The following is a 20,957-nucleotide window of genomic DNA, read 5'->3' on the forward strand; positions in this document are numbered from 1 at the left end:
GACAGAGCTGACAAAATGATAGATGGAAGCCGCGCCAAAACGGTGATAAAGGGGACAAGGGGGGAAATTAGCGTGGGCCTTAAAAAAGCTTCAAAAGCAATCAAAATGACAACTTAAGTAGGCTTCCCGACAACCCAGAAAAAAAGGGAGGCAACGAGAAAAGTGAAAAGAAGAAAGTTAAGTTGAAATGAAATAAAAGTAGGGACGACGTGGGAGAAAAATTCTCGACTTGGGGTTAGACGAGATTCTTAAGGAATGTGGGCTCAATTAGGGCATAATTGTTTGTTTTCTCACTCGGCTGGCTGGCCAGCTGCTAATTGAAGCATCAAAAGTTTTTTATTGGCTCCCGCCAAGTGTGAAAGGGCAAAGATGTAATTCAATTCCGTTTTGCCCCTTGCCAAATGAAAATTGATGTGGGCCAAGGACTTGGCTAAGCAATTATGAAAATGTAGGCTGCCTAAAAAACAGCTCCACTGCGTCGAAGTTCTCCCAAATCGTGCGTAAAATTGTTAAACTTTACTCCACAAGCCGAAGACTTAGCAAAGAAAAATGTGTATTTTACGGAGCCAGAACAGATTTTCCTGCGGTTGTCTTTTGGCCTGGCTAAGAGCAGCAGTTTGTGTGGGCCCCAAATGCGCATTTAACTTAATCAAGATTTTAATATTTAAAGAATTTTCAGCCCAGCAACAAATTTGCTGGCACACACCCTCCACTTCAACCATATTATCTCTTATCACTGTCACTCCCTTAGTTCCACCCCCTTTTCCAAGTGTTTTGTGCTCGGAGGCGAAAAAGGGTTCTTGGTTCTTGCCACGAAAAAGGAAAACTATTCTGCCAAGGACAAACAACATTATCTCTCTTACATGATGCTTGCCACACTTCAATTGCTTGTAAATGCCACACAATAGATACCGCCCACTCCACCCACACAACTCGATAAATTCCCAGCCAAGTTGTTGTTGAGAAAAGTTTTCTAGTAGTTTCCCTTTTTGTGGCTTCTGCCTGTCGACTTGATTTTACTTTTATGTGTTGCACATTTATTTATTTCGACAGGTTTGCAAAATACATATACTTTTTTCTTGGCAAAAAATCAATAAGCAAAATGACAGCAGCTCTGGTGGTCAAATCCCCAAAAAGGTTTTGCAAGTCGAAATCCACTAGCAAATGGTGCAATAAATATTTAAATAGAGGTCAAGGTAATTTCTAAAGTTTCAATTCCGGGTCAGAGATTAAAGCTTTTGCAGGTAGAAATTTACTGAATGTTTTATTTTAAAACTAGTTGTTAAAAATTTTTGGTTTCATTTGATGATGTGAACTCTAATCTAGACCTAATAGTACGTATAGTAGTGGACTTGATACTTGATTACATTTTAAAAGTTATTGGTGCTCTTTAGAGGAATACTAAATCTTTAGAACAGCATTATCTTTAATTTTAATTAAAATTGAGTATAACATATTCCAAAATCTCAAATTCTATTATTTAAACTTTCTACTACTTTAAAATTTCAATTAAGAAATGCGCGTTTTGTTCTTAGACTGAATCCTAACCATCAAAAGAGACCACAACTGTAAAACATTCAACCAACTTTCCTTTTGTATTGTGGTTCATGAAAACTTTGACTATAAACTTTATGGACAGCTTCTTATAGCCAGATCTCAGCCATAATTCAGTGGCCTGAACTGCTTTGCGCTTTTCACGATACTAAATCATATTTAAAGGCGATTAAATAGAGCGGAGAGTGCAAGACACATAAATTATGAAGAGGGCGGCTTGGGTGAGAGGTGTTAGACCAAATCTCACAGACAACAGACAATTGAGTTTGTCTGCGAGGGGAGGACTTTCTCCAATCCGCACACACTCGTACACACAGTGCTATACATGTATCTGCTGCCAACAATGACAAATTACCCAGAGCACAAAAATAAAGAGGAGAATCACGCAACACGCTGACAGACACGCAGAAAGTATCTCGCAGATACAGCATGTTAACAGCGACAATAACAAGTTATGAGGCAGCTACAGACTCTCTGCATAACAATAAACAGCAAGTTGCTGAAATTTATTTCACAAAACTATTGTGCAAATAATGAAGCGCCCCGGGTCTGAAGATTCTGGGCGGAGCTCCAGTAGATGTAAAAGTTATCAGCATAATTCTTGGGAGGGAAGTGTGCGAACGGGGAACACATGTTGGCATGTTGATTGTCGCGTCTACTTCGTAGTCTGCTTTTGGGCAGCTTATCCCCCTTCAAACACACACACACACTCTAACAGACAATCACACCCACACACTGAGTGGCAAAAGTATTTGCCAACTAGATTTTTGACTTAGCGTTGCGGAATATATGTGAGTTAGGCATATATGCCGCATTTTGATCCGCTTTTCGTGGCGTTGTAAAAGTAGTGGCGGCTAAAAAAAAGGCAGATTCAGAAACTTTGTCAAGGCTTTAGTATGGCAAATCCCAGCGACCTTTCCCCAACCGCATCACATTAAGCGCGTGGTCTTGTCGACTTCATCTGGCAAGAGCTTAACTTTGATTTGAGGCACTCTGTGGGTGAGCGTGTAACTAGCCCACTTAAATGCGCGTTAGCAGTGACAGGATTTCAGGCAGAGTGTCAGGTTGCAGGACTTAAATCGACTAAGCAAAAATAAGTTTAAGCTGGTTACACCGAGGAAAACTAATGGACTGTTAAGGCAGCTTTCAATCGGTTAACTAATAATACAAAAGTAATCAGGTTTTGTAGAAATCAAATTGTAACATTTTAAAGAACATGTGTTTCAACACATTTCTAAATATCAATCTTGCTCATCACTAAAATGAATAAAGTAGTATTAGGTATTAAAATTCACAGTAGAATGGCGAAATAGACACAACCATGGCGAAATAGACAGCATGAATTAGCAACCATTATATATTTTACCAAAGCATTTCAAGTAAATTAGCCACAAGTGTACCCAAAATTTGCAATTACCCATACCTTGGCTCAAAAATTATTACACTTTTGAACAATATAGCACATCAAAATCTGTGAGGGCTAAATCTCAAGCAAATTAGCAAAGTTTCCACTCTCAGCTGATGACGTTTCCCGTCAACTTGAAAGCCTTAGAACGATTATTGTTGTTTTTTGCTGCTGATGATAGCGCGGGGAAATGTAAGTGATTAAACTTCAAGTACCTGCGGTTCGGTCTGGCTAAAATCATTTTCAAATAAATAAACTAAACTTGGTCGCAGTGCCGGGAAAAGTTGTCTGCCAAGGAGTGGGAGAAAAAACTCTTATTAGCCGGAAAAAAAAGACCAAAGTGGAAGCACAAGTAGACAGGCAATTGCGATATAAACAGTCAGTTGAAGCAGCTGCTGGGCTCCCGGGGGATTCCTTGGGGATCTGGGGAAGATGCAGTTGACAAAGTAGAAGGAGACTAAAGTTTTTCCTAGATTTGTGTTTGTTGTTTGCGTTTTGTAGAGCAAAAAACGAAGCCACATCACTTAGGGAAAGCAACTTTATCGCTTAGAGGGAGTTGGAAGAAGATAAATTTAGACTTGGCTTCCAAAAACAAGTAGGCCACATTAAATCAAAGGCAGTCGGGCCTTTTTACCAATTTGTTTATTGTTTTTTATTAACATAATTGATTGCCCGATTTGTGGCTGTGGGAAACACTCTTATTCTTATTGGCGAAGTTTTGCCAGATGCAGCATCTGAGACATATTTTCCCCTCTGGCGCCGAAGGGAAATCAGTGGGAAATCAAGAGCACGCCATTACACTTCCGCCTCCCTAGAATTAAGTTAGCTGTTTATCCTTTATCCTGGGCTGAGCCATCTGAGTTTTTCTGCTTTTCTGTTTTTCCCTCCATGCAACTCCACTCCCAACTTTTACTTGATTGATGACGCTCATTTGTGCTACGTGTGTTCGGCTGCGACCCCTCTTTTCCAGGTTGTGCCAAATAATTCTGCTTAATTTTAAATCAGTTTGCAATTTGCTGCGGAAACTTTTCTATACCCTCTGCCCCCCAGATCCTGCGGTTGAATATGGTTTATTGCCTCTGTGCGTGTTGCATACTTTCTGCGGCGCCCGCCGGAAATGTTATTCAGTCGTTGCTGTTGTTGGTTGTTTATAATGTTTAAGCACACTCACGGGTAAAGTTAACCGCAAGTTACCAACTTTATTAATGTGCGTATATCCCCCGTTCATGGGCCTCCTTCTTGCTTATTTTTTATGGACTGTCTGCGGGCTTTGTTGGTCGTTATTGCCTTGCCAGTTTATTGTTTACTTTTCGGAAGTGTGTTGTTTTTTTGTACTGTTATTTACTTGTGGAAAAAGTTGACAGAGGTATACATTTTGTCACTGATTTATTTTCATTATTTGAAGGAAACACAAAGCCATTAAGGGCAGGAATAGAATTAGAAATTGAACATTAATTGCTTGCTTTTCTAGCTTTTAAAAATCGTTAACAAAGGTTATTTATCAGTCTTAAAAAATAAATTATTACTTATTACAAAAAACACTTTGCATGTTATATCAGGTCTATTGTAAATATTTATCTTTTTATATGTTACTGGCACTTATAAAATATGATTGTTTGATGTTTTCAAATCATTCCCATTAAGCTTAGAGAGCAAATAAAGTAGAATCTTTGGTTAAATATTTGCCAAGCCATTGCCAGCACTTTGTTCAACTAGTCTTAACACACACTTTCAATGGTGACCTCAATAACTCTCCTCAAACATCCATCCTCTATTTTTTTTCACTCTTGACACTGAACGGCACCCCAACAATAACATATTTTTTCAATTTTTCCCATTATTTTATTCCATTTTTTTTCCTTCGCATTCTGTTTTTGCTTCCATTAAATATAGCAACAAATGCAATGGCAGCGCATAAAAAGTGCGGTGAAGGGGAAAGGTGGAAAATATTATGCTTATGGATGGGGTGGAAAATCACCCCAGCTACTATACATTAGAAATGTTTGCTCGCCATCATAACGCATTAAAAATTTCGCCATTTTATTATGCATTTTTTCCGGGAAAAGGATTTTTTGCGCTTCTTTGCTTTGCTCCTTTCCCTTGCCATCGCTCGTGAAAGTCCACCCTCCCATTATTTACTCACTTTCATTATGCACTCATTTCATTAAAAGTTAAGTCGCTCTTCGGGGCCAACCAACGACAATTTATTTCAATAAATTTAATTACTTGGCCCTTGCAGGCATTTTTTGTTAACTATTTTCTATGCTTGACCAGGAGAATGTGTAGCGAAGCCCGACCATTTTATTTTTTATTTTTAATTGTGTGCCAGCTGGGAGGAAGTGGGGTCAGGATGTGGGAAACTTTCATTACCTATTTGTATTACATAATTGCACTCACGTGTGGCAGTCCCAAAAGTGTGTGTACACAAGTACAGGGGTGTCTGTGTTGTGTGTGTTGGCACAAAAAGTTTCGCCAGCGGAAAGTTCCATTTATACCATGCGTTGATAATTTGTTAAAAGTTTTCTCTCTTTTTTCTGTGTGCTTTGCCGTGTATGCTGCTCGCTTTATGGTAGCTGAGGTCGTTTGCAGGATATTCAAGTAAACTTTTTTTTATAATTGGGTGAAGGAAGCTGGCTGCTAATATTGAATATTAGCGGATGGTTTTTTATACATATGCATTGCAATTTCAAGCAGCAAAATGGTATATAAAATGAAACAAAACTTTAATAATTTATTGAAATATAAAGCTGGAATAATACGAGTTTTATTTTTTTAGCCAAAGGGCTTAAATTTATTTAGTATGTAATATTTTTTCAATATAACTTTTGGCCTCTACCTCTTAAATTTTCTAAGGATTCGGCTCTCAAGAATTTAATTTTAACACTCCGAACTTTGTGCATCAGCTGCAGTTTGTGGATAAAATACATAAACATAATGCCAACCTATATAGCTGGCAGCTGCAGCTTCTAATTAATGTCAGTCAGTATCTCTCTTATTCTTCTTCCTTTGCCTTTTGTTTTTTGCGCTTAGCCAAACTCTGACGGTGGGCGTGGCGTTGAGTAGGGCTAACGCCTTTTTCATGTCATAATAATTTCTGGCTTCCTTTTCCCCTTAACCCGCTACTCCTGCAGCTCCACGCAAAGCTGAGAAATGGCGCATGAAAAGCGCCAACAAACTTTAATTAGTTATGCAAAGCGAATGCAGCTTTGGGACCGAACAAAGAGGCAGGAAAAACAAAAAAAAAGTGAAAAACGATTATGTGGACCAGCGTATATTTAAAATGTAAAATAAAATTTAAAAAAGAAAGGGATAAAAATAGTAATTGCAAAAGAAATTACAAAACACATACATGGTCAGCTCAGCAAGAGTCTTTTTTGCCGAAAGTGAGTCAAAAAATTGTAGAAAAAAAATTGAGAACAAAGAATGCAAATTAATTGTGCGCAAAATCGCAATTGCATGCGGGTAATTAATAAATTATATCCCCATATGCAAATCCGCAATCGTATGAATGAGTTTTGCGACAATATAAAAACAAATTAACGTGAGTTTAATGTGCAGAACAAATTTGATATCTGACCGCTAGAATATGTATGCTATGAAAATATTGTTATGGCTTTGTTTAACGGACAAGGACCACAGGGCATATCCTGACCTCAATTTGGACGGTCCTTTTATACATTTAATTGAACAGCTTTTAATTGAAATTTAAGCTAAATGGTTTGATGTGTTTGTGTTTGCAATTAATAAGCTCTTTTTAAACTGACATTTAAAATTGTTTTTTGAAAGCCGAAGACGATGGTTTAATTTATTTAATAGTTTTAAATGTTATTTTATAACTAAACCAGAAGCAGTTTTCTTTTTGGTGAAGTGTTAATTTTTTATTAAATTAAATGCTAAAATAAAATGAACTTACGAACACGTAAATAATACGATACAACTGACCAAAAGTTTGGCTTCTTTTGACCCATTTAACTACTCTTCATTTCCCCCTATAAATTCATTGTGCAAGCAGCTCACAACTCAATAAACAAACTTCCAATCCTAAAAATCCCCATCTCTCTTTTCCTATGTTTCAATTGAGTATGCATCGAGTGGTGTACACTTTTGGCTTTTTCCCTGGCCCTTTTCCTTCATTGCTTCATGCACTTTAGTTCATTACATCGTTTTCATTTGGCCAATTTGCTCACTTGACCATGGTTGATTTTTATTATTTGGTCTGGCAGTCGTCAAGAAAATTGAAATGTTTTCGGTTGCTTTGTTTTGTGGCGCTTTGCGTTTGCCTTTTCCCTTCAGGACAGACAGACCGACCGACTCTGATATACCGACTCCAACTAGTTGCATTTGGCTTTCCCTTGGGTTAAGCGTCCAACTCAGTTTTCCTCCTTTGACTCGGTCTCTTTTAGCTGTCTGCTGTGTCCTGGGTCAGCTTTCAATATCTGTTACTGTCCTTCCTTTGACTTCCGGCAGCTGCAGATGTTGTTTGCATGCTACTTAATGTGGCACTGGCTGTTGGTACTACGTGACTTTGCCGTCATCTTCATCACGAAGCTAGTTAAAATGTGGTCAATTCTGGCTACTTTCCTACTCAGTTTGCTCTGTGATCCCTTGGCTTTTGGCCAGTTGAGTTTGTTTTCATCAATTCGCCAACGTTTACATCCTTAGAAAGCTAGTTAAAAAAAAGTATATGATATACCACAAACATACTGTTATACTAATATTTTCTGCAAAATGTGCTAATTTTATTTAAAAGTAATATTATATTTCTAGTTTTCATATTAACTGAAAGTATTAGATTTGCATAAAAGAATAACTTACTGATATAAAATGTATTAGTGATTTCATTAGTTCCCACTTTGTGGGCTGTTAACATCATCCTTATTGCCAACTGCTTTGCAATTTCAGCCTCATTTGTCGACCTCAAATTATTTACCCAACCGCAAAAACTTTTGCCTGCTTACAGAGAAAGTACGAGCAAATATAAACTGCAATTTGCCAGGACCCCCTCTCGGCAAACAAAATATGCATGTGATATGCTTAATTATTTATTACGACTAATTTGAAAAGTCCCCAACAGATCTCGTCATCGTGTGCAAACTTTCACGTTGCTGAGACCCTCACAAAAAAAATCCCAGACAAACTGCTTAAATGCTGAGCAAGAGACACCGAGCGACATCATGCATATACCATATGAGTTTCAGAGTTTACATAGGTCAAAACAGGCCCAGACCGAGGACTAAGAGGTAGCAGAGCTGGGGGAGAATATCCGAATAGGCGAATCAGACCCAGAACAGCAAAGTTTAAGTAGTTTAAAAAGTGTCGTCGTCGGCTGCTGATGATGAGCTTACCAGGCCAACTAACTGGAGAGGAATCCCCAGTTGCAAGTCCCTTTGGCCCACATTACCACCCCATTCTGGCCGCCGAGCACACAAAGCTCGTTTAAGTTTTAATAAACAAATTAAACTTGCTGTCTGTGCAGTTTTCGGTGCTTACTTTTTGGGGGTCTACAGTGACACAAGATATCCGAAATGTTGGAGATCAAGTGGGGTCAAACGGCACATGCATGGTTATGGTTAAAATGAAAAAATACCTAAAAAATAAATGTTAAAATACATTAATGCTTTGTAATGAAAAATAAAAATCAGATGATTTGTCTTTTCTTTATTTAATTTACTTATAACACATGCAATGTATCAGGTTGTAAATATTTGAAGACTCAATTTGTAGAAAAATTACTATACCAGTTTTTTATAAGTCACCTATCGCATTTAATAAATCGGCTGACTTTAAAATTGAAAGCTCTTTTTTGCTCAAAAATGACTGACAATCGTAAATTATATATTTATTTTAAAACCAAAGCTTAATGGACTTTTTTTTGAAACGTTTAATAAAAAAAAGTATGAGCTGTCTTTGTCATTTTCAGATATTTAAATAATTTTTCATTACAATTGAATTCCTCTTTATGGTCTGTGCACATTTTTAAGTGCTTCGTTTGTATTTGAAGACTTAGCCAAAAGTCGCGGGATAACATTCATTAAATCCTAATTTGCCGAGGATTACGAGCAGATACTCGCATATGTGGAATTCTTGCCTCAAAATAGAATACTCATGCGGGCTGGCGCAAACTCGAACCAAACATATGGATATGCAGAGCAATTTGCACATTTGGCCCAACGCCCACACCAAAAATTTCTCAATTATTTTTGCTTGTTTTTTCACTTTGCGGGGCTTGCGTTTTTTATTTTGGGCAAAGTCAAGTCTTGGCGGAATTTTATTATCCCAGCAAGGATGAGAAGGATGCGCCACAGTTGCGCAATTATAACGCCGCCACAGAAATTTTATTTACGTAAATTTTATTTCAATTTATTTTCCTCGCTGGTGCCTTTTCTTGTTCTTGTTTTTCGCGAGTTCTTTGCATTTACTTTGCCTTTCTTTATGAATTTTAATGAACGTTTTTTCAGACTCTCGTTTGCTATGCAAAAAACCGAACTAAAACAGAAGGCGTACAATTTCTGCAACCAAATTTAGACACTTCAAATGCCCAATGCAAATGTCATTTCATTTTGCTCAGGGTGGCCCTGCCGTTCTCGATTTCTGTTGATTTGGCTACATATGCAGTCCCTTTTTTTATACCCTTGCAGAGGGTATTATAATTTCAGTCAAAAGTTTGCAACGCAGTGAAGGAGACATTTCCGACCCTATAAAGTATATATATTCTTGATCAGCATCACCACGAGAGTCGATCTAGCCATGTCCGTCTGTCCGTCTGTCCGTCCGTCTGTCCGTCCGTCTGTCCGTCCGTCTGTCCGTCCGTCCGTTTCTACGCAAACTAGTCCCTCAGTTTTAAAGCTATCTGATTGAAACTTTCCCAAAAGTTGTTTTTCTATTGCAGGTAGTATATAAGTCGGAACGAGCCGAATCGGGCGACTATATCATATAGCTGCCATATAACTGAACGATCGGAAAAGCCATAACTTTGGTGTTTGTAAAGTTAAGAAGTTGGGATTTTCTATGGGTTTTATTTTTGGCCAATCAATCCGACATACCGAATTTCATAAGGATCAGACGACTATATCCTATAGCCGCCATATAACTGATTGATCGGAAGTGCCATAACTTTGGTGTTTGTAAAGTTAAGAAGTTGGGATTTTCTATGGGTTTTATTTTTGGCCAATCAATCCGACATACAAAATTTCATAATGATCGGCCGACTATATCTTATAGCTGTCATATAACTGAACGATTGAAAATGCCATAACTTTGGTGTTTTTAAAATTAGGAAATTGGGACTTTTTATGAGTATTAAGAATGCATCAAATGAATAATTTTGAAGAATATAATTTACAAAATATTCTGCAAGGGTATATCAACTTCGGCTCCGTCCGAAGTTAGCTTTCCTTTCTTGTTTTTGATGCTGCGGCAAAAATTCCAGTTTGCTTAGCGTTGCCAACTTGGCCAATGTGCCAACTGTGGAACCCTTTGTTAGTCCTACTAAATATTCGTTAACGTGGCGAGCAAATTTCGTTGGCAAACAGAGTTCCGTTGGCGTCCGCGAAATCCCTCCGCTTACGCTTCTCTCTATAAAATTCAAATTTACATATTTGCACATCTAAATCGCAGTGAATTTGCATTGTTTGCCAAGGCTGCAAGTTTAAAAGGCTCGATGAAGTAGAGAAATTCGAAGGCTTACTCTGTCACAGAGGATAATTCGGCAGAAATGCAACCCAAAGAGCGAGGAAATTGTTTGCTTCATTTTTGGCAGCCAAAAATTTGGCTTAACTATTTTCAGTCTTTAATTGTATTATAATCGCTAAGTAACGTATCTCGTAACATTATTATTTTTTTTATAAAATAAAGTTTAAGGCCTGCGCAGGTATGCCCAGAAGTACTTGTATTTTCCTGCAATATTCAGCCATAAACTCGTGAATCCCTTGACCTGATTTCTGAATGTGAGGTCCAACCGTCGGTCATCATTTTATGAAAATGGTGAAGGCAATGTTTGCTACATTTATAATTATTATGCATCTGAGCACATATTTTTATACCCTTGCAGAGGGTATTATAATTTTGGTCAAAAGTGTGCAACGCAGTGAAGGAGACATCTCCGACCCTATAAAGTATATATATTCTTGATCAGGATCACCTCCTGAGTTGATATAGCCATGTCCGTCTGTCCGTCTGTCCGTCTGTCCGTCTGTCCGTCTGTCCGTCTGTCTGTCCGTCTGTCTGTTTCTACGCGAACTAGTCTCTCAGTTTTAAAGATATGGAATTCAAACTTTGCACACACCCTTCTTTCCTTTGCACGCAGTATATAAGTCGGAACGGCCGGGATCGGCCGACTATATCCTATAGCTGCCATATAACTGATTGATCGGAAATGCCATAACTCTGCTGTTTGTTAAGTTAGGAAGTTGGGACTTTCTATGGGTTTTATATTTGGCCAATCAATACGACGTACCAAATTTCATAAGGATCGGCCGACTATATCCTATAGCTGCCATATAACTGATTGATCGGAAATGCCATAACTCTGCTGTTTGTTAAGTTAGGAAGTTGGGACTTTCTATGGGTTTTATATTTGGCCAATCAATCCGACGTACCAAATTTCATAAGGATCGGCCGACTATATCCTATAGCTGCCATATAACTGATTGATCGGAAATGCCATAACTCTGCTGTTTGTTAAGTTAGGAAGTTGGGACTTTCTATGGGTTTTATATTTGGCCCATCAATCCGACGTACCAAATTTCATAAGGATCGGCCGACTATATCCTATAGCTGCCATATAACTGATTGATCGGAAATGCCATAACTCTGCTGTTTGTTAAGTTAGGAAGTTGGGACTTTCTATGGGTTTTATATTTGGCCAATCAATCCGACGTACCAAATTTCATAAGGATCGGCCGACTATATCCTATAGCTGCCATATAACTGATTGATCGGAAATGCCATAACTTTGGTTTTTGTAAAGTTAGAAAAGTGGGATTTTTTATGAGTATTAAGAATGCATCATATGAATAATTTTGGAGAATATAATTTGCAGAATATTCTGCAAGGGTATTTAAACTTCGGCTCCGCCCGAAGTTAGCTTTCCTTTCTTGTTTTAGGGTAAATAAGTATTATTTCGCTTGATACCAATATCAATTTTAAATCATTTTTAAAAAATTGTACATTTTTATTTTGTTTAACTCCATTTAGTTATTTTAAATGTTTTAAACAGTTCACGGTTTTGTGAAAATTAATGTTACCGCAGCTGGGCTAAATATGTTTCATGTTTGCCAACCATTTCTTAATTAAAACCTGTTTTAAACATCATTTAATTTACTTACTCATTTATTCGTATATTTATACCCTTGCAGAGGGTATTATAATTTTGGTCAAAAGTGTGCAACGCAGTGAAGGAGACATCTCCGACCCTATAAAGTATATATATTCTTGATCAGGATCACCTCCTGAGTTGATATAGCCATGTCCGTCTGTCCGTCTGTCCGTCTGTCTGTCCGTCTGTCTGTCCGTCTGTCTGTTTCTACGCGAACTAGTCTCTCAGTTTTAAAGATATCGAATTGAAACTTTGCACACACCCTTCTTTCCTTTGCACGCAGTATATAAGTCGGAACGGCCGGGATCGGCCGACTATATCCTATAGCTGCCATATAACTGAACGATCGGAAATGCCATAACTTTGGTGTTTGTAAAGTTAGGAAGTTGGGATTTTCTATGGGTTTTGTATTTGGCTAATCAATCCGACATGCCGAATTTCATAAGGATCGGCCGACTATATCCTATAGCTTCCATATAACTGATTGATCGGAAATGCCATAACTTTGGTGTTTGTAAAGTTAGAATGTTGGGATTTTCTATGGGTTTTATATTTGGCTAATCAATCCGACATGCCGAATTTCATAAGGATCGGCCTACTATATCCTATAGCTGCCATATAACTGATTGATCGGAAATGCCATAACTTTGGTGTTTGTAAAGTTAGGAAGTCGGCATTTTCTATGGGTGTTATATTTGGCCAGCCAACCTACCAAATTTCATAAGGATCGGCCGATTATATCCTATAGCTGCCATATAACTGAACGATTGGAAATGTCATAACTTTGGTGTTTTTAAAGTTAGGAAGTTGGGATTTTTTATGAGTATTAAGAATGCATCATATGAATAATTTTGGAGAATATAATTTACAGAGTATTCTGCAAGGGTATATCAACTTCGGCTCCGCCCGAAGTTAGCTTTCCTTTCTTGTTTTTGTTTAACTTTATTAATTGCGAACATAAATTGCGGGATTTGTAGCAACTATTTTAATTTAATTAATAGGAGTGAAAAATGGGCGCGTTTAAAAAGAAATGGCAGAGAGAAAAACGTCAACTTTGGCCAATTGAAATGCGGGGCGGCAAACACGGCGTATGATTAATATGCATTTTACAAAAAACGAGAACAGAAAAGAGGCGAAAGAATTTGTATTTTTTATTTATGACTGAACGTTGAACTTTTCGCTAAAGTCAGCGAGGCTCACACATAACAACTGCCACTCGGGGGATTTGGGTTAATAGCCAGTGAAGGGGGCGTGGCAGGGCGAAGGAGGCTGTGGGAAAACAATGGTCCACCGCCAACTCACAGGCCAAAAGGTGGCCGAGTGTACGTGCAAAGCTCACGGAATAATGGCAAAAGGTTTTTGTGTCGCTGTGTTATATATTTTTTGCGCCTAGACAGGTGAAGAAACAACAGCAGAAAAACAGGAGTAAGAATATGTAGATGCCGGCAGGTGAGTGAATAGGTAGAGGGGCAATTGTTATGGCAGCTTAACAGTCTGACATGCACTAAGACTGTGACCGAGATGGAAATAGAAACCAAATGAAGAAAATAACTGAGACACCTCTCACCTACAGTTGACAAAAAATGACAAAGGATTTTCTAAGAGGAGAATAAGCTTCCAGTTGAACAGGTGTGAAATACAAAGCAAACAAATATTAACCAACTATTTTTCTTCAAATATTAAATTCATTTTATTGAAAAATGTTTGTGCACCTTAGCAAGTTGATTTAATCTGACACATTCTGGGGCTTTTCTTTTTCTAACTAAAAAACTGAAAAGGATGACAGTTGTGGGAGGAGGTCCCCAAGCACATAACGAGCTAAAAAAGATGCTTTGAATACGAAATACAAAGCCTGACATAAAAAGAAACAACAGCAATGAGCCGAAGGAGAAACCGAAACAATGAAGGTTTCACAGGTCTCCCAAAAAAAACACATTTTGGGGGAAAGGGGAAAATACCTCCGGAGCTGAGAAAAAACCTGGAAAAACCCCCAAGCCGTAAACTTGAGCCGCCTACAGAGTCCAGGAACAGACAAAAAGGATTATAAGCGCAATGTGGGGGAGGATAAAAAATGAGGGAGGCAAGGATATTCGCCTCTCCGTGTCCAGAAGTGAATTAAAGCTGACACAGGGAACTGGCAGAAGGATTTGGCTTGGAGCAGGGTGGATGGCCCCAAAGCCCACCACACTGCCATGCATATGTGGGTGTCTAATAATATGGTCAGCACAGCATCCGCTGTACCACTGGCAGCCACAGAAGTTTGGTCGAGAAGAGATAGCCATGCAGCCAGAGCATTTAACTTCGGTTTCGGTTTAGTGGGGTTTTGTTCTTCTTTTTCCGGCTCCACTGGCCTTTGCTGTCAGCAGCTTAGGGGGTGACCAAGGAGGAGGAAAACCGCCGCCACATTGATTGCGCCCCGAATCCCGTTTGGCCAGGACTCTGGCAACCGCTTGCTAACCTGGTTTGTTACCTGATTATACACAGTCGTGTGTGCCGAGTCGTCCTGTCTATTTGCTCAGTGCAGCGTAAACTCAGCAGATAAGTCAAAGCCAAGTGCAGCCAAGTTAATATTGCATGCGGATAAATTGAAGCTCATATTCCAGCTGGTCGCTGCATCTTCTGCCTTCCCTAGTATTTGGCTTTATGCATTTGTGATTTCAGACTTTGCAGTCTGCATTTGATAGCTCAACTTTTAGCTGTTACAGTCGAAAATCGTAAAAGTTTAGGGGTATATGATTTTTATGGGAGCTAGGAGCTCGTAAATATGCAAATCTATATTCTTATAGCTTTTTGAATAATGCAAAAGATTTTCTATCAACAAGGTGACTGTTTAATGTTTTTTTTTTTCAAAACTCTTTTTGCTCATTAAATGTAGTGGGTACTGCTTTGTCGAACCCAGTTATCTTGTTTGTGTGGCTCCTCTAAGCATCTCAAAAACTCAAATCTCATATTTGGATGAAACTTGCAAAAGTAAGCAGAAGCAAAGTTTTGAAGGGGATGAATGAAAGGAAATGGGAAAAAGATATTTAAATAGAATGGTCACAAACTACTTTAAAGAAACTCTTAGGCCTTTCATGACGAAATCTTTAAAGAAAATAAATAGTTAGTTTTGAACAAATAAAATGTATAAATGACAAATAAATGTCTTATTAAATAATTGCCCGCCTTTATATTGTAAATCCATTCTCTGTGGCCACCCTAACTTTATAGTAAAGTTAACTTTGTGTGCTGAAAATATTTAAGCCATTAATAAGTTTACTCAATTTATCAAACAAGGTTTCAAACTTTATGTTCCAGTTTCCGCATGAAAAGGTTTAGAATAATCCCTCATCACCAATGCCTTAAATTCATCATTTTCCCATTTTCTGTTTTCCAGTTGACCTGGAAACTGTGTTTTATGCCCCTGCCCTTTCTTACACAATTTATGAATTCCCCCGTAACCGACAAAAGAAATGTTTATAGAACATTTGCTCTGACACATCGCTCAAGATGATATAACAAGGAATAAACATAATCGAATAAATAAGCGACGTGGGGAGCAGACAAACAGCCTGATACGGCCAAATCGAATTCCAGTTCTCCCAACTTTTCATTCAGCCACTCCAGTTTGTGCTGAAGGCTCAGAGTTTGGTCATAAAGGATTTACACGGATGTTAACACTGGCTGACTAAAATATGTAAAATGCTACAACGTCAGTTTCAACAGCGGCAGCTGGATAAGGATGGGTCCTGTTTAAATTTGTTGTCATTTTTGTTTTCGCTCAATGGGGATGAGATGGAATGGGGAAATGGGACCTGGGTTATGGCTGTCAGTAATGCTTGAACGCCCCTTGTGAGCACCACTTGACAGGTTTTCCCCCGGCGGCTGTTTTCCAGGGATGAGGGGCCATGCCTCGGCCAGGATCAACATTCGTCACTGGCGGCTCGGCATCACTTGGTGATGTGTTTATTATGTGCCTCTAATATATTTATGAGGCGTCTTATAAACGCATTTTCATTTTATTTACATCGCCTGTCTCTTTTCCTCGGCAAACAATCAAAACACAGCCAGCTAAAAAAAAATAAGAAGCAAATAACACCCGTAGGTATTTTTGGTTGCTTACCAAAAATTTGATTTCAAATTCATGCAGACATCTTGCGAAGTTCCTATTTTTTTGCCGCATATTTATCATACGAGGGAGAAATGATGCGCATAATTTCCGTATGAATTTATACAGCGAAAATTATGTTGGGAAGTGTTTCGGCTGGCTTAATCGAATGAATGACCGCAGAGGAAAATTTCGATTTTGATTAAATACCTTTCGGGGAATTACGCGGCTTACTTCCTAATTTTTCAACAGCAGTTCCCGGTTCCTTAAAGCCACTCAACACAGTTTTATGACTGCTGCCACCATAAATTAACCCATCTAGGGCATAATTATGTGGAAAAGGCATGGAGCAGCTTAGTTAGAGCTGCCATTCAGCAGCAGGAAGTGGGCGTGCATTTTAACCAGCGTATCTTCCCGTTCTTCCACTTTGGGAGCTTTGGTCAGGCCAAGCCGAGCATGGCATTTACTTAATTGGCGCTTTAAACTGCAAAATGCAGTCAGTACATGCATACGTATATAAAGTGGCGTACACGTAAGCTCTTGTAGATGTATTAGTTGGGGCCGTGTCGTGACTTGGCAAGGACAAGCAGCGGAAATGTGAAAAATGAGCCAACAAAAGCGCGTCGGAAAGGCAGAGTGGAGTCGCACATTCATATAAGCTCGCATACGTGTATTTATAGCTACTGGCATATAAAAGCCATAAGCTGCATTTGTTGGCCCGCAGCTACGAAGCCTTTTGCCCGGGCTAATGGTCGTGGTCCGAGAGCCCCTTTTTAACATCCTCCCCACTCATGAGCACCGAAAATGGACGCGTTTTTATTTGCCATTAATAAAACCAAGAAGAGCCAGCATGTTGAACGGAGAAGAAGACTCTGATACCCTATATCAAGAATATACCCATTTAATAAAGATATCTAATCGGGAAACTTATAATTCTTCACCTGAAACATAACTTTAATAACTTTGGCACCAACATTTAAAGATATCAGAAGATAATTGCAGTATTATTTTTCTTTCTTATTATAGTTCTCTAAAATATGCTTAAAAATTTTATTTTGATAAGTTAAAAAAAAGAAAAAGCATTATTATCATTAATTGGTTTTCATTAAATTTGCAAAAAATTCTTGTTATCGTCCAATGCATACATTTAAAGTATTAATGAAACTGAATCAAGCTTAGTTTAAATTAAACCAATACTTTTAATTCAGTACCAGGCCACTGATGTTACTTACATTTTGTCCTAGCTCCTAATTAGTACATTATTATCCTTCGAGTAAAGGACATCTGAATAACAGACTGTCGCCTGAGAAGCGCACACATAAAGAGGTAAGCCCGCTAAAAGAGAGAGCTATCTCTTCATGCAGGAAATTGCGGTCTTTCGTCGCGCAAATTAGCGGCATTAGTTCGGGCAGCCTTAGGTGTGGGGTTGGTGGGCTGGTCATTCCGTGGTCTGCTATGGCCGAAGGGGCGTGGCACATCGGGCAGCGCTATAATGACCAGGGAATGCGTTGACTCGTGCTGCAAACTGCCGCTTTGCCGGCGCTTTTCCCATCGCTGTCGGCATTTTCTCATTTTAATTGATTTAATCGGCTTTGGCGCATGTGTCGCGATCCCCACCTTCCATTTACCCCACTAAAATCCATCACTTGCTGCTCATTAAAAATGCCTCGTGTTGTGTTGCCCCTTTCTTCATGACGATTTTTTTGTTTGCCCCATTTCCGCTCTATTGACGTATAAACAATTTTTGCGCATTAATTGAATCGCTCCGTTTGTGTGTGTGCGTGCATGCGTGCTAGTGTGCGCGTGTATGAGTGTGTGTGTGACATGCATAAGCTAAATTAATTGGAGCTTCAATTCGCACACACGCAGACGAACGACGAATTTTACGCCCTTTCGCTGGCTGGGATTTCTTGCCTCCTATTTTCTTGTTTTTGTTTACTTGCAACAAAGGCAACGAGCGTCCTAATGAAGGTTTAATTAGCAAACACACACGCAGAGACACTCACTCACTCACCCACACACTTTATCGAGGAAAAATTGGTAAAGGGGAGAGTAGAAAGTAGAAATAACAGCACAGGATGGAGTCTCCGAATACCATTTCAATTATTTTATGTGCTGTGTGCCAATGCCTAATTCCAATTTTAATTAGTTTATTTGGTATATATCGTAAGTGATTGATTGATTGAATAAATTGGTTGAAATACAATTAAATAAACGCTTTAGTTAGACAGGAATTGTAGGAATAAAGGTTAAACAGTTAAGTATGTAAACAAGTCACGTTAAGGATACATCATTATTCTGCACATATCTATAAATTGGGTAACTGAAAAATAAATAGTTTAGAAACACAAAAAACCCAAAAAGGCAAACAAACCGAGAAACCAAAACGGCTAACATTTTTCAGCCCTTTTTGTGTGTTTGTGGGACAAAAAGAACACCTGACAAGCGCCTGGGTCTAAAGGGCTGTGGGAAAACAAAGGAAAAAATACAGAATATATGACAGGTAAAAAATGGTTGGGGTGAAAATAACAACTGGGACAGATGCGGTTAATAATTGGCCAGGTGGAGACCTCTCTTACTTGTCACTTAGCTGAGTTTTTGCTCTCCGTTTTTTCTCTAAAATAATCCCCTTTAAGATGGGAGTGCTCCATTTGGGGCCGATTTGGTGGCTTTTTGAATAAAAACCCATCTACATTTATTAGCATTTCCCTTGCCTGCAACTGATTCTCATGCTCTATATTTTTTTTTGCCCTTTCTAGGACCTACAATCGGAAATTGAAACCCATCGCGTGGTTTACGATCGTCTCGATGGAACAGGCCGCAAACTTTTGGGTTCGCTCACCTCACAAGAGGATGCGGTTATGCTGCAGCGTCGCCTCGATGAAATGAATCAACGTTGGAATAATTTAAAATCGAAAAGTATTGCAATCAGGTAAGTGCTTTTGACTTCTTGTTTTCCTATAGCCAACCTCGATTTTTTTCTTCCTGTTACTGCTGAATTGTTTGTCCGGGTGGGGGTGAAAACATTTCTGTTGGTTGGTTCTGCTTTTTTGTTGTCGGTCTGCCATGTTTATGTTCGTGGATTCAGAAGGAGCCGGGGCTTGCGGCCAAAGGATGCTTGAAAACCTGCTGAATAGAATTAAAGTAGCTCCATGTAGTTTTGGGTTTCAGTGTTTAAATGGGCATGAAGTTGAGAGGCTGCCGGCGAGCTTTGCAAATTGCCCAGGGACTTGTTAAACCGCCAGCAGGGCGTATGATGAATGATGCCGAATCTAAGTCAGATTGCGAGCCTCGAAAAAATACAAGACTTATCCCACAACTGCTTTAAGTGTTAATTAAACCGCGTTAAGCTGTGCACAAAAAGAGCAATGCAGAGACAATGTTTAACAAGTTGAAAACAAGCCATCTCCCCTCTGTCTCTTATGCGTCGGGTTAAGCAACATTGTGCTGATGAAAATGGGAAAACAACGCCCGGAAAAGCGAGCAGTCAACGAGGAGATGAAAAGGGGGCGACACTTTACGGCTGACAAAGCCGCGAGCCGAACGAAAATCAATATTAAAAACGAAACCCGTGAAAAGTGATGGAAAAGGCGAGTGAAGGGCCGAGCCTTGGTCACGGACACTGTGTCATTGATGAAATCGTGAGCAAACACTGGACCAGTATCCTTCGTCCTCCTGTCTCTTTTTGTTTCGCTTTTTTGTGTATGTAATTTCCCCATTGCATAAATAAAAGCCTGGCTTGAGCACACAAATATTGGACGCTTGTTGATATTCATGCTGCCAATGATGAAAGTCGAGATCCATGTTTACAAAAAGGGTGCCAAAAACGGGGTCAACATGAATAATGATGATGGTGGTGACACGCAGAAATGCGCCAAACGAGGAGCCGGCGAGATCGCATAATGAATATAAATGGCAATTATCAAATGACCGAGCCAACATTGCGTATACGTGACGTTGTGCACAAAACAGTAGGCAACGTTTATTCTTACTGGTTAATTGTAGGAAGCAAAGCAATGTTGCAGTAGTAAGGTTAGTTTGGTAAATCTTTTTATAAAAACAATAAGAAAAGAAGGTCATCGCGTATGCAAATAAATTCATGGTTTAGTCCATTTAAACGCAAAAACAATATTTCAGCTATATCGAATTCTCATAAAAACAGAAAATAATATATTTCTCCTTTTTGTTAAATATAAATATAAACTTAAGATCCCGGAAACAAAATTAAAAATGCAAAAGCTTTAAAAGACTATAAATATTTAAAGGTTTTCAAAGTAGTCTTTACAAAAAAAGAATAAATAATTTAATTTTAAATACCAACTTTTCTGTCCTTTTTTGATTAGCTTTGCCTTGCATGTTCCTCAAACGTTTTTCAATTAGAGGTAGCAGACAAGATGACGAATGACACCTCAAGAATGGCCACTTTCCCCCATTCTCCACCCGACTTTTAGCCCTCATTATTCTGGCACATTTCCGTGGGCCAAACTTGAGCCACTTCCTTTGTTGTTTGGCTTGGTTTCCGCCCCGCTGTCTGGTCGCGTTGTTTGCGCTGAGGATTTGTTGGCTTATAAATTCCTACGAAATATTTTGGACAG

The 20,957-nt window shown here is 38.9% G+C and overlaps 1 protein-coding gene across 17 annotated transcripts in view; it reads left to right on the forward strand.

Annotated features, from left to right (window-relative positions):
• The window catches only part of LOC108045988 (dystrophin), a 153,623-nt gene that overhangs the window by 90,268 nt on the left and 42,398 nt on the right, over window positions 1–20,957 (forward strand). For all 17 annotated transcript variants that reach the window (XM_044457247.1, XM_044457256.1, XM_044457248.1 and 14 more), the window contains one exon: window positions 19,122–19,294. In XM_044457247.1, the coding sequence (XP_044313182.1) occupies window positions 19,122–19,294 (173 nt within the window). The remainder of the gene's footprint in view (window positions 1–19,121; window positions 19,295–20,957) is intronic.

The sequence above is a fragment of the Drosophila rhopaloa genome, unplaced genomic scaffold (assembly GCF_018152115.1).
Source record: "Drosophila rhopaloa isolate 14029-0021.01 unplaced genomic scaffold, ASM1815211v1 contig_155, whole genome shotgun sequence".
NCBI classification, from domain to species: domain Eukaryota; kingdom Metazoa; phylum Arthropoda; class Insecta; order Diptera; family Drosophilidae; genus Drosophila; species Drosophila rhopaloa.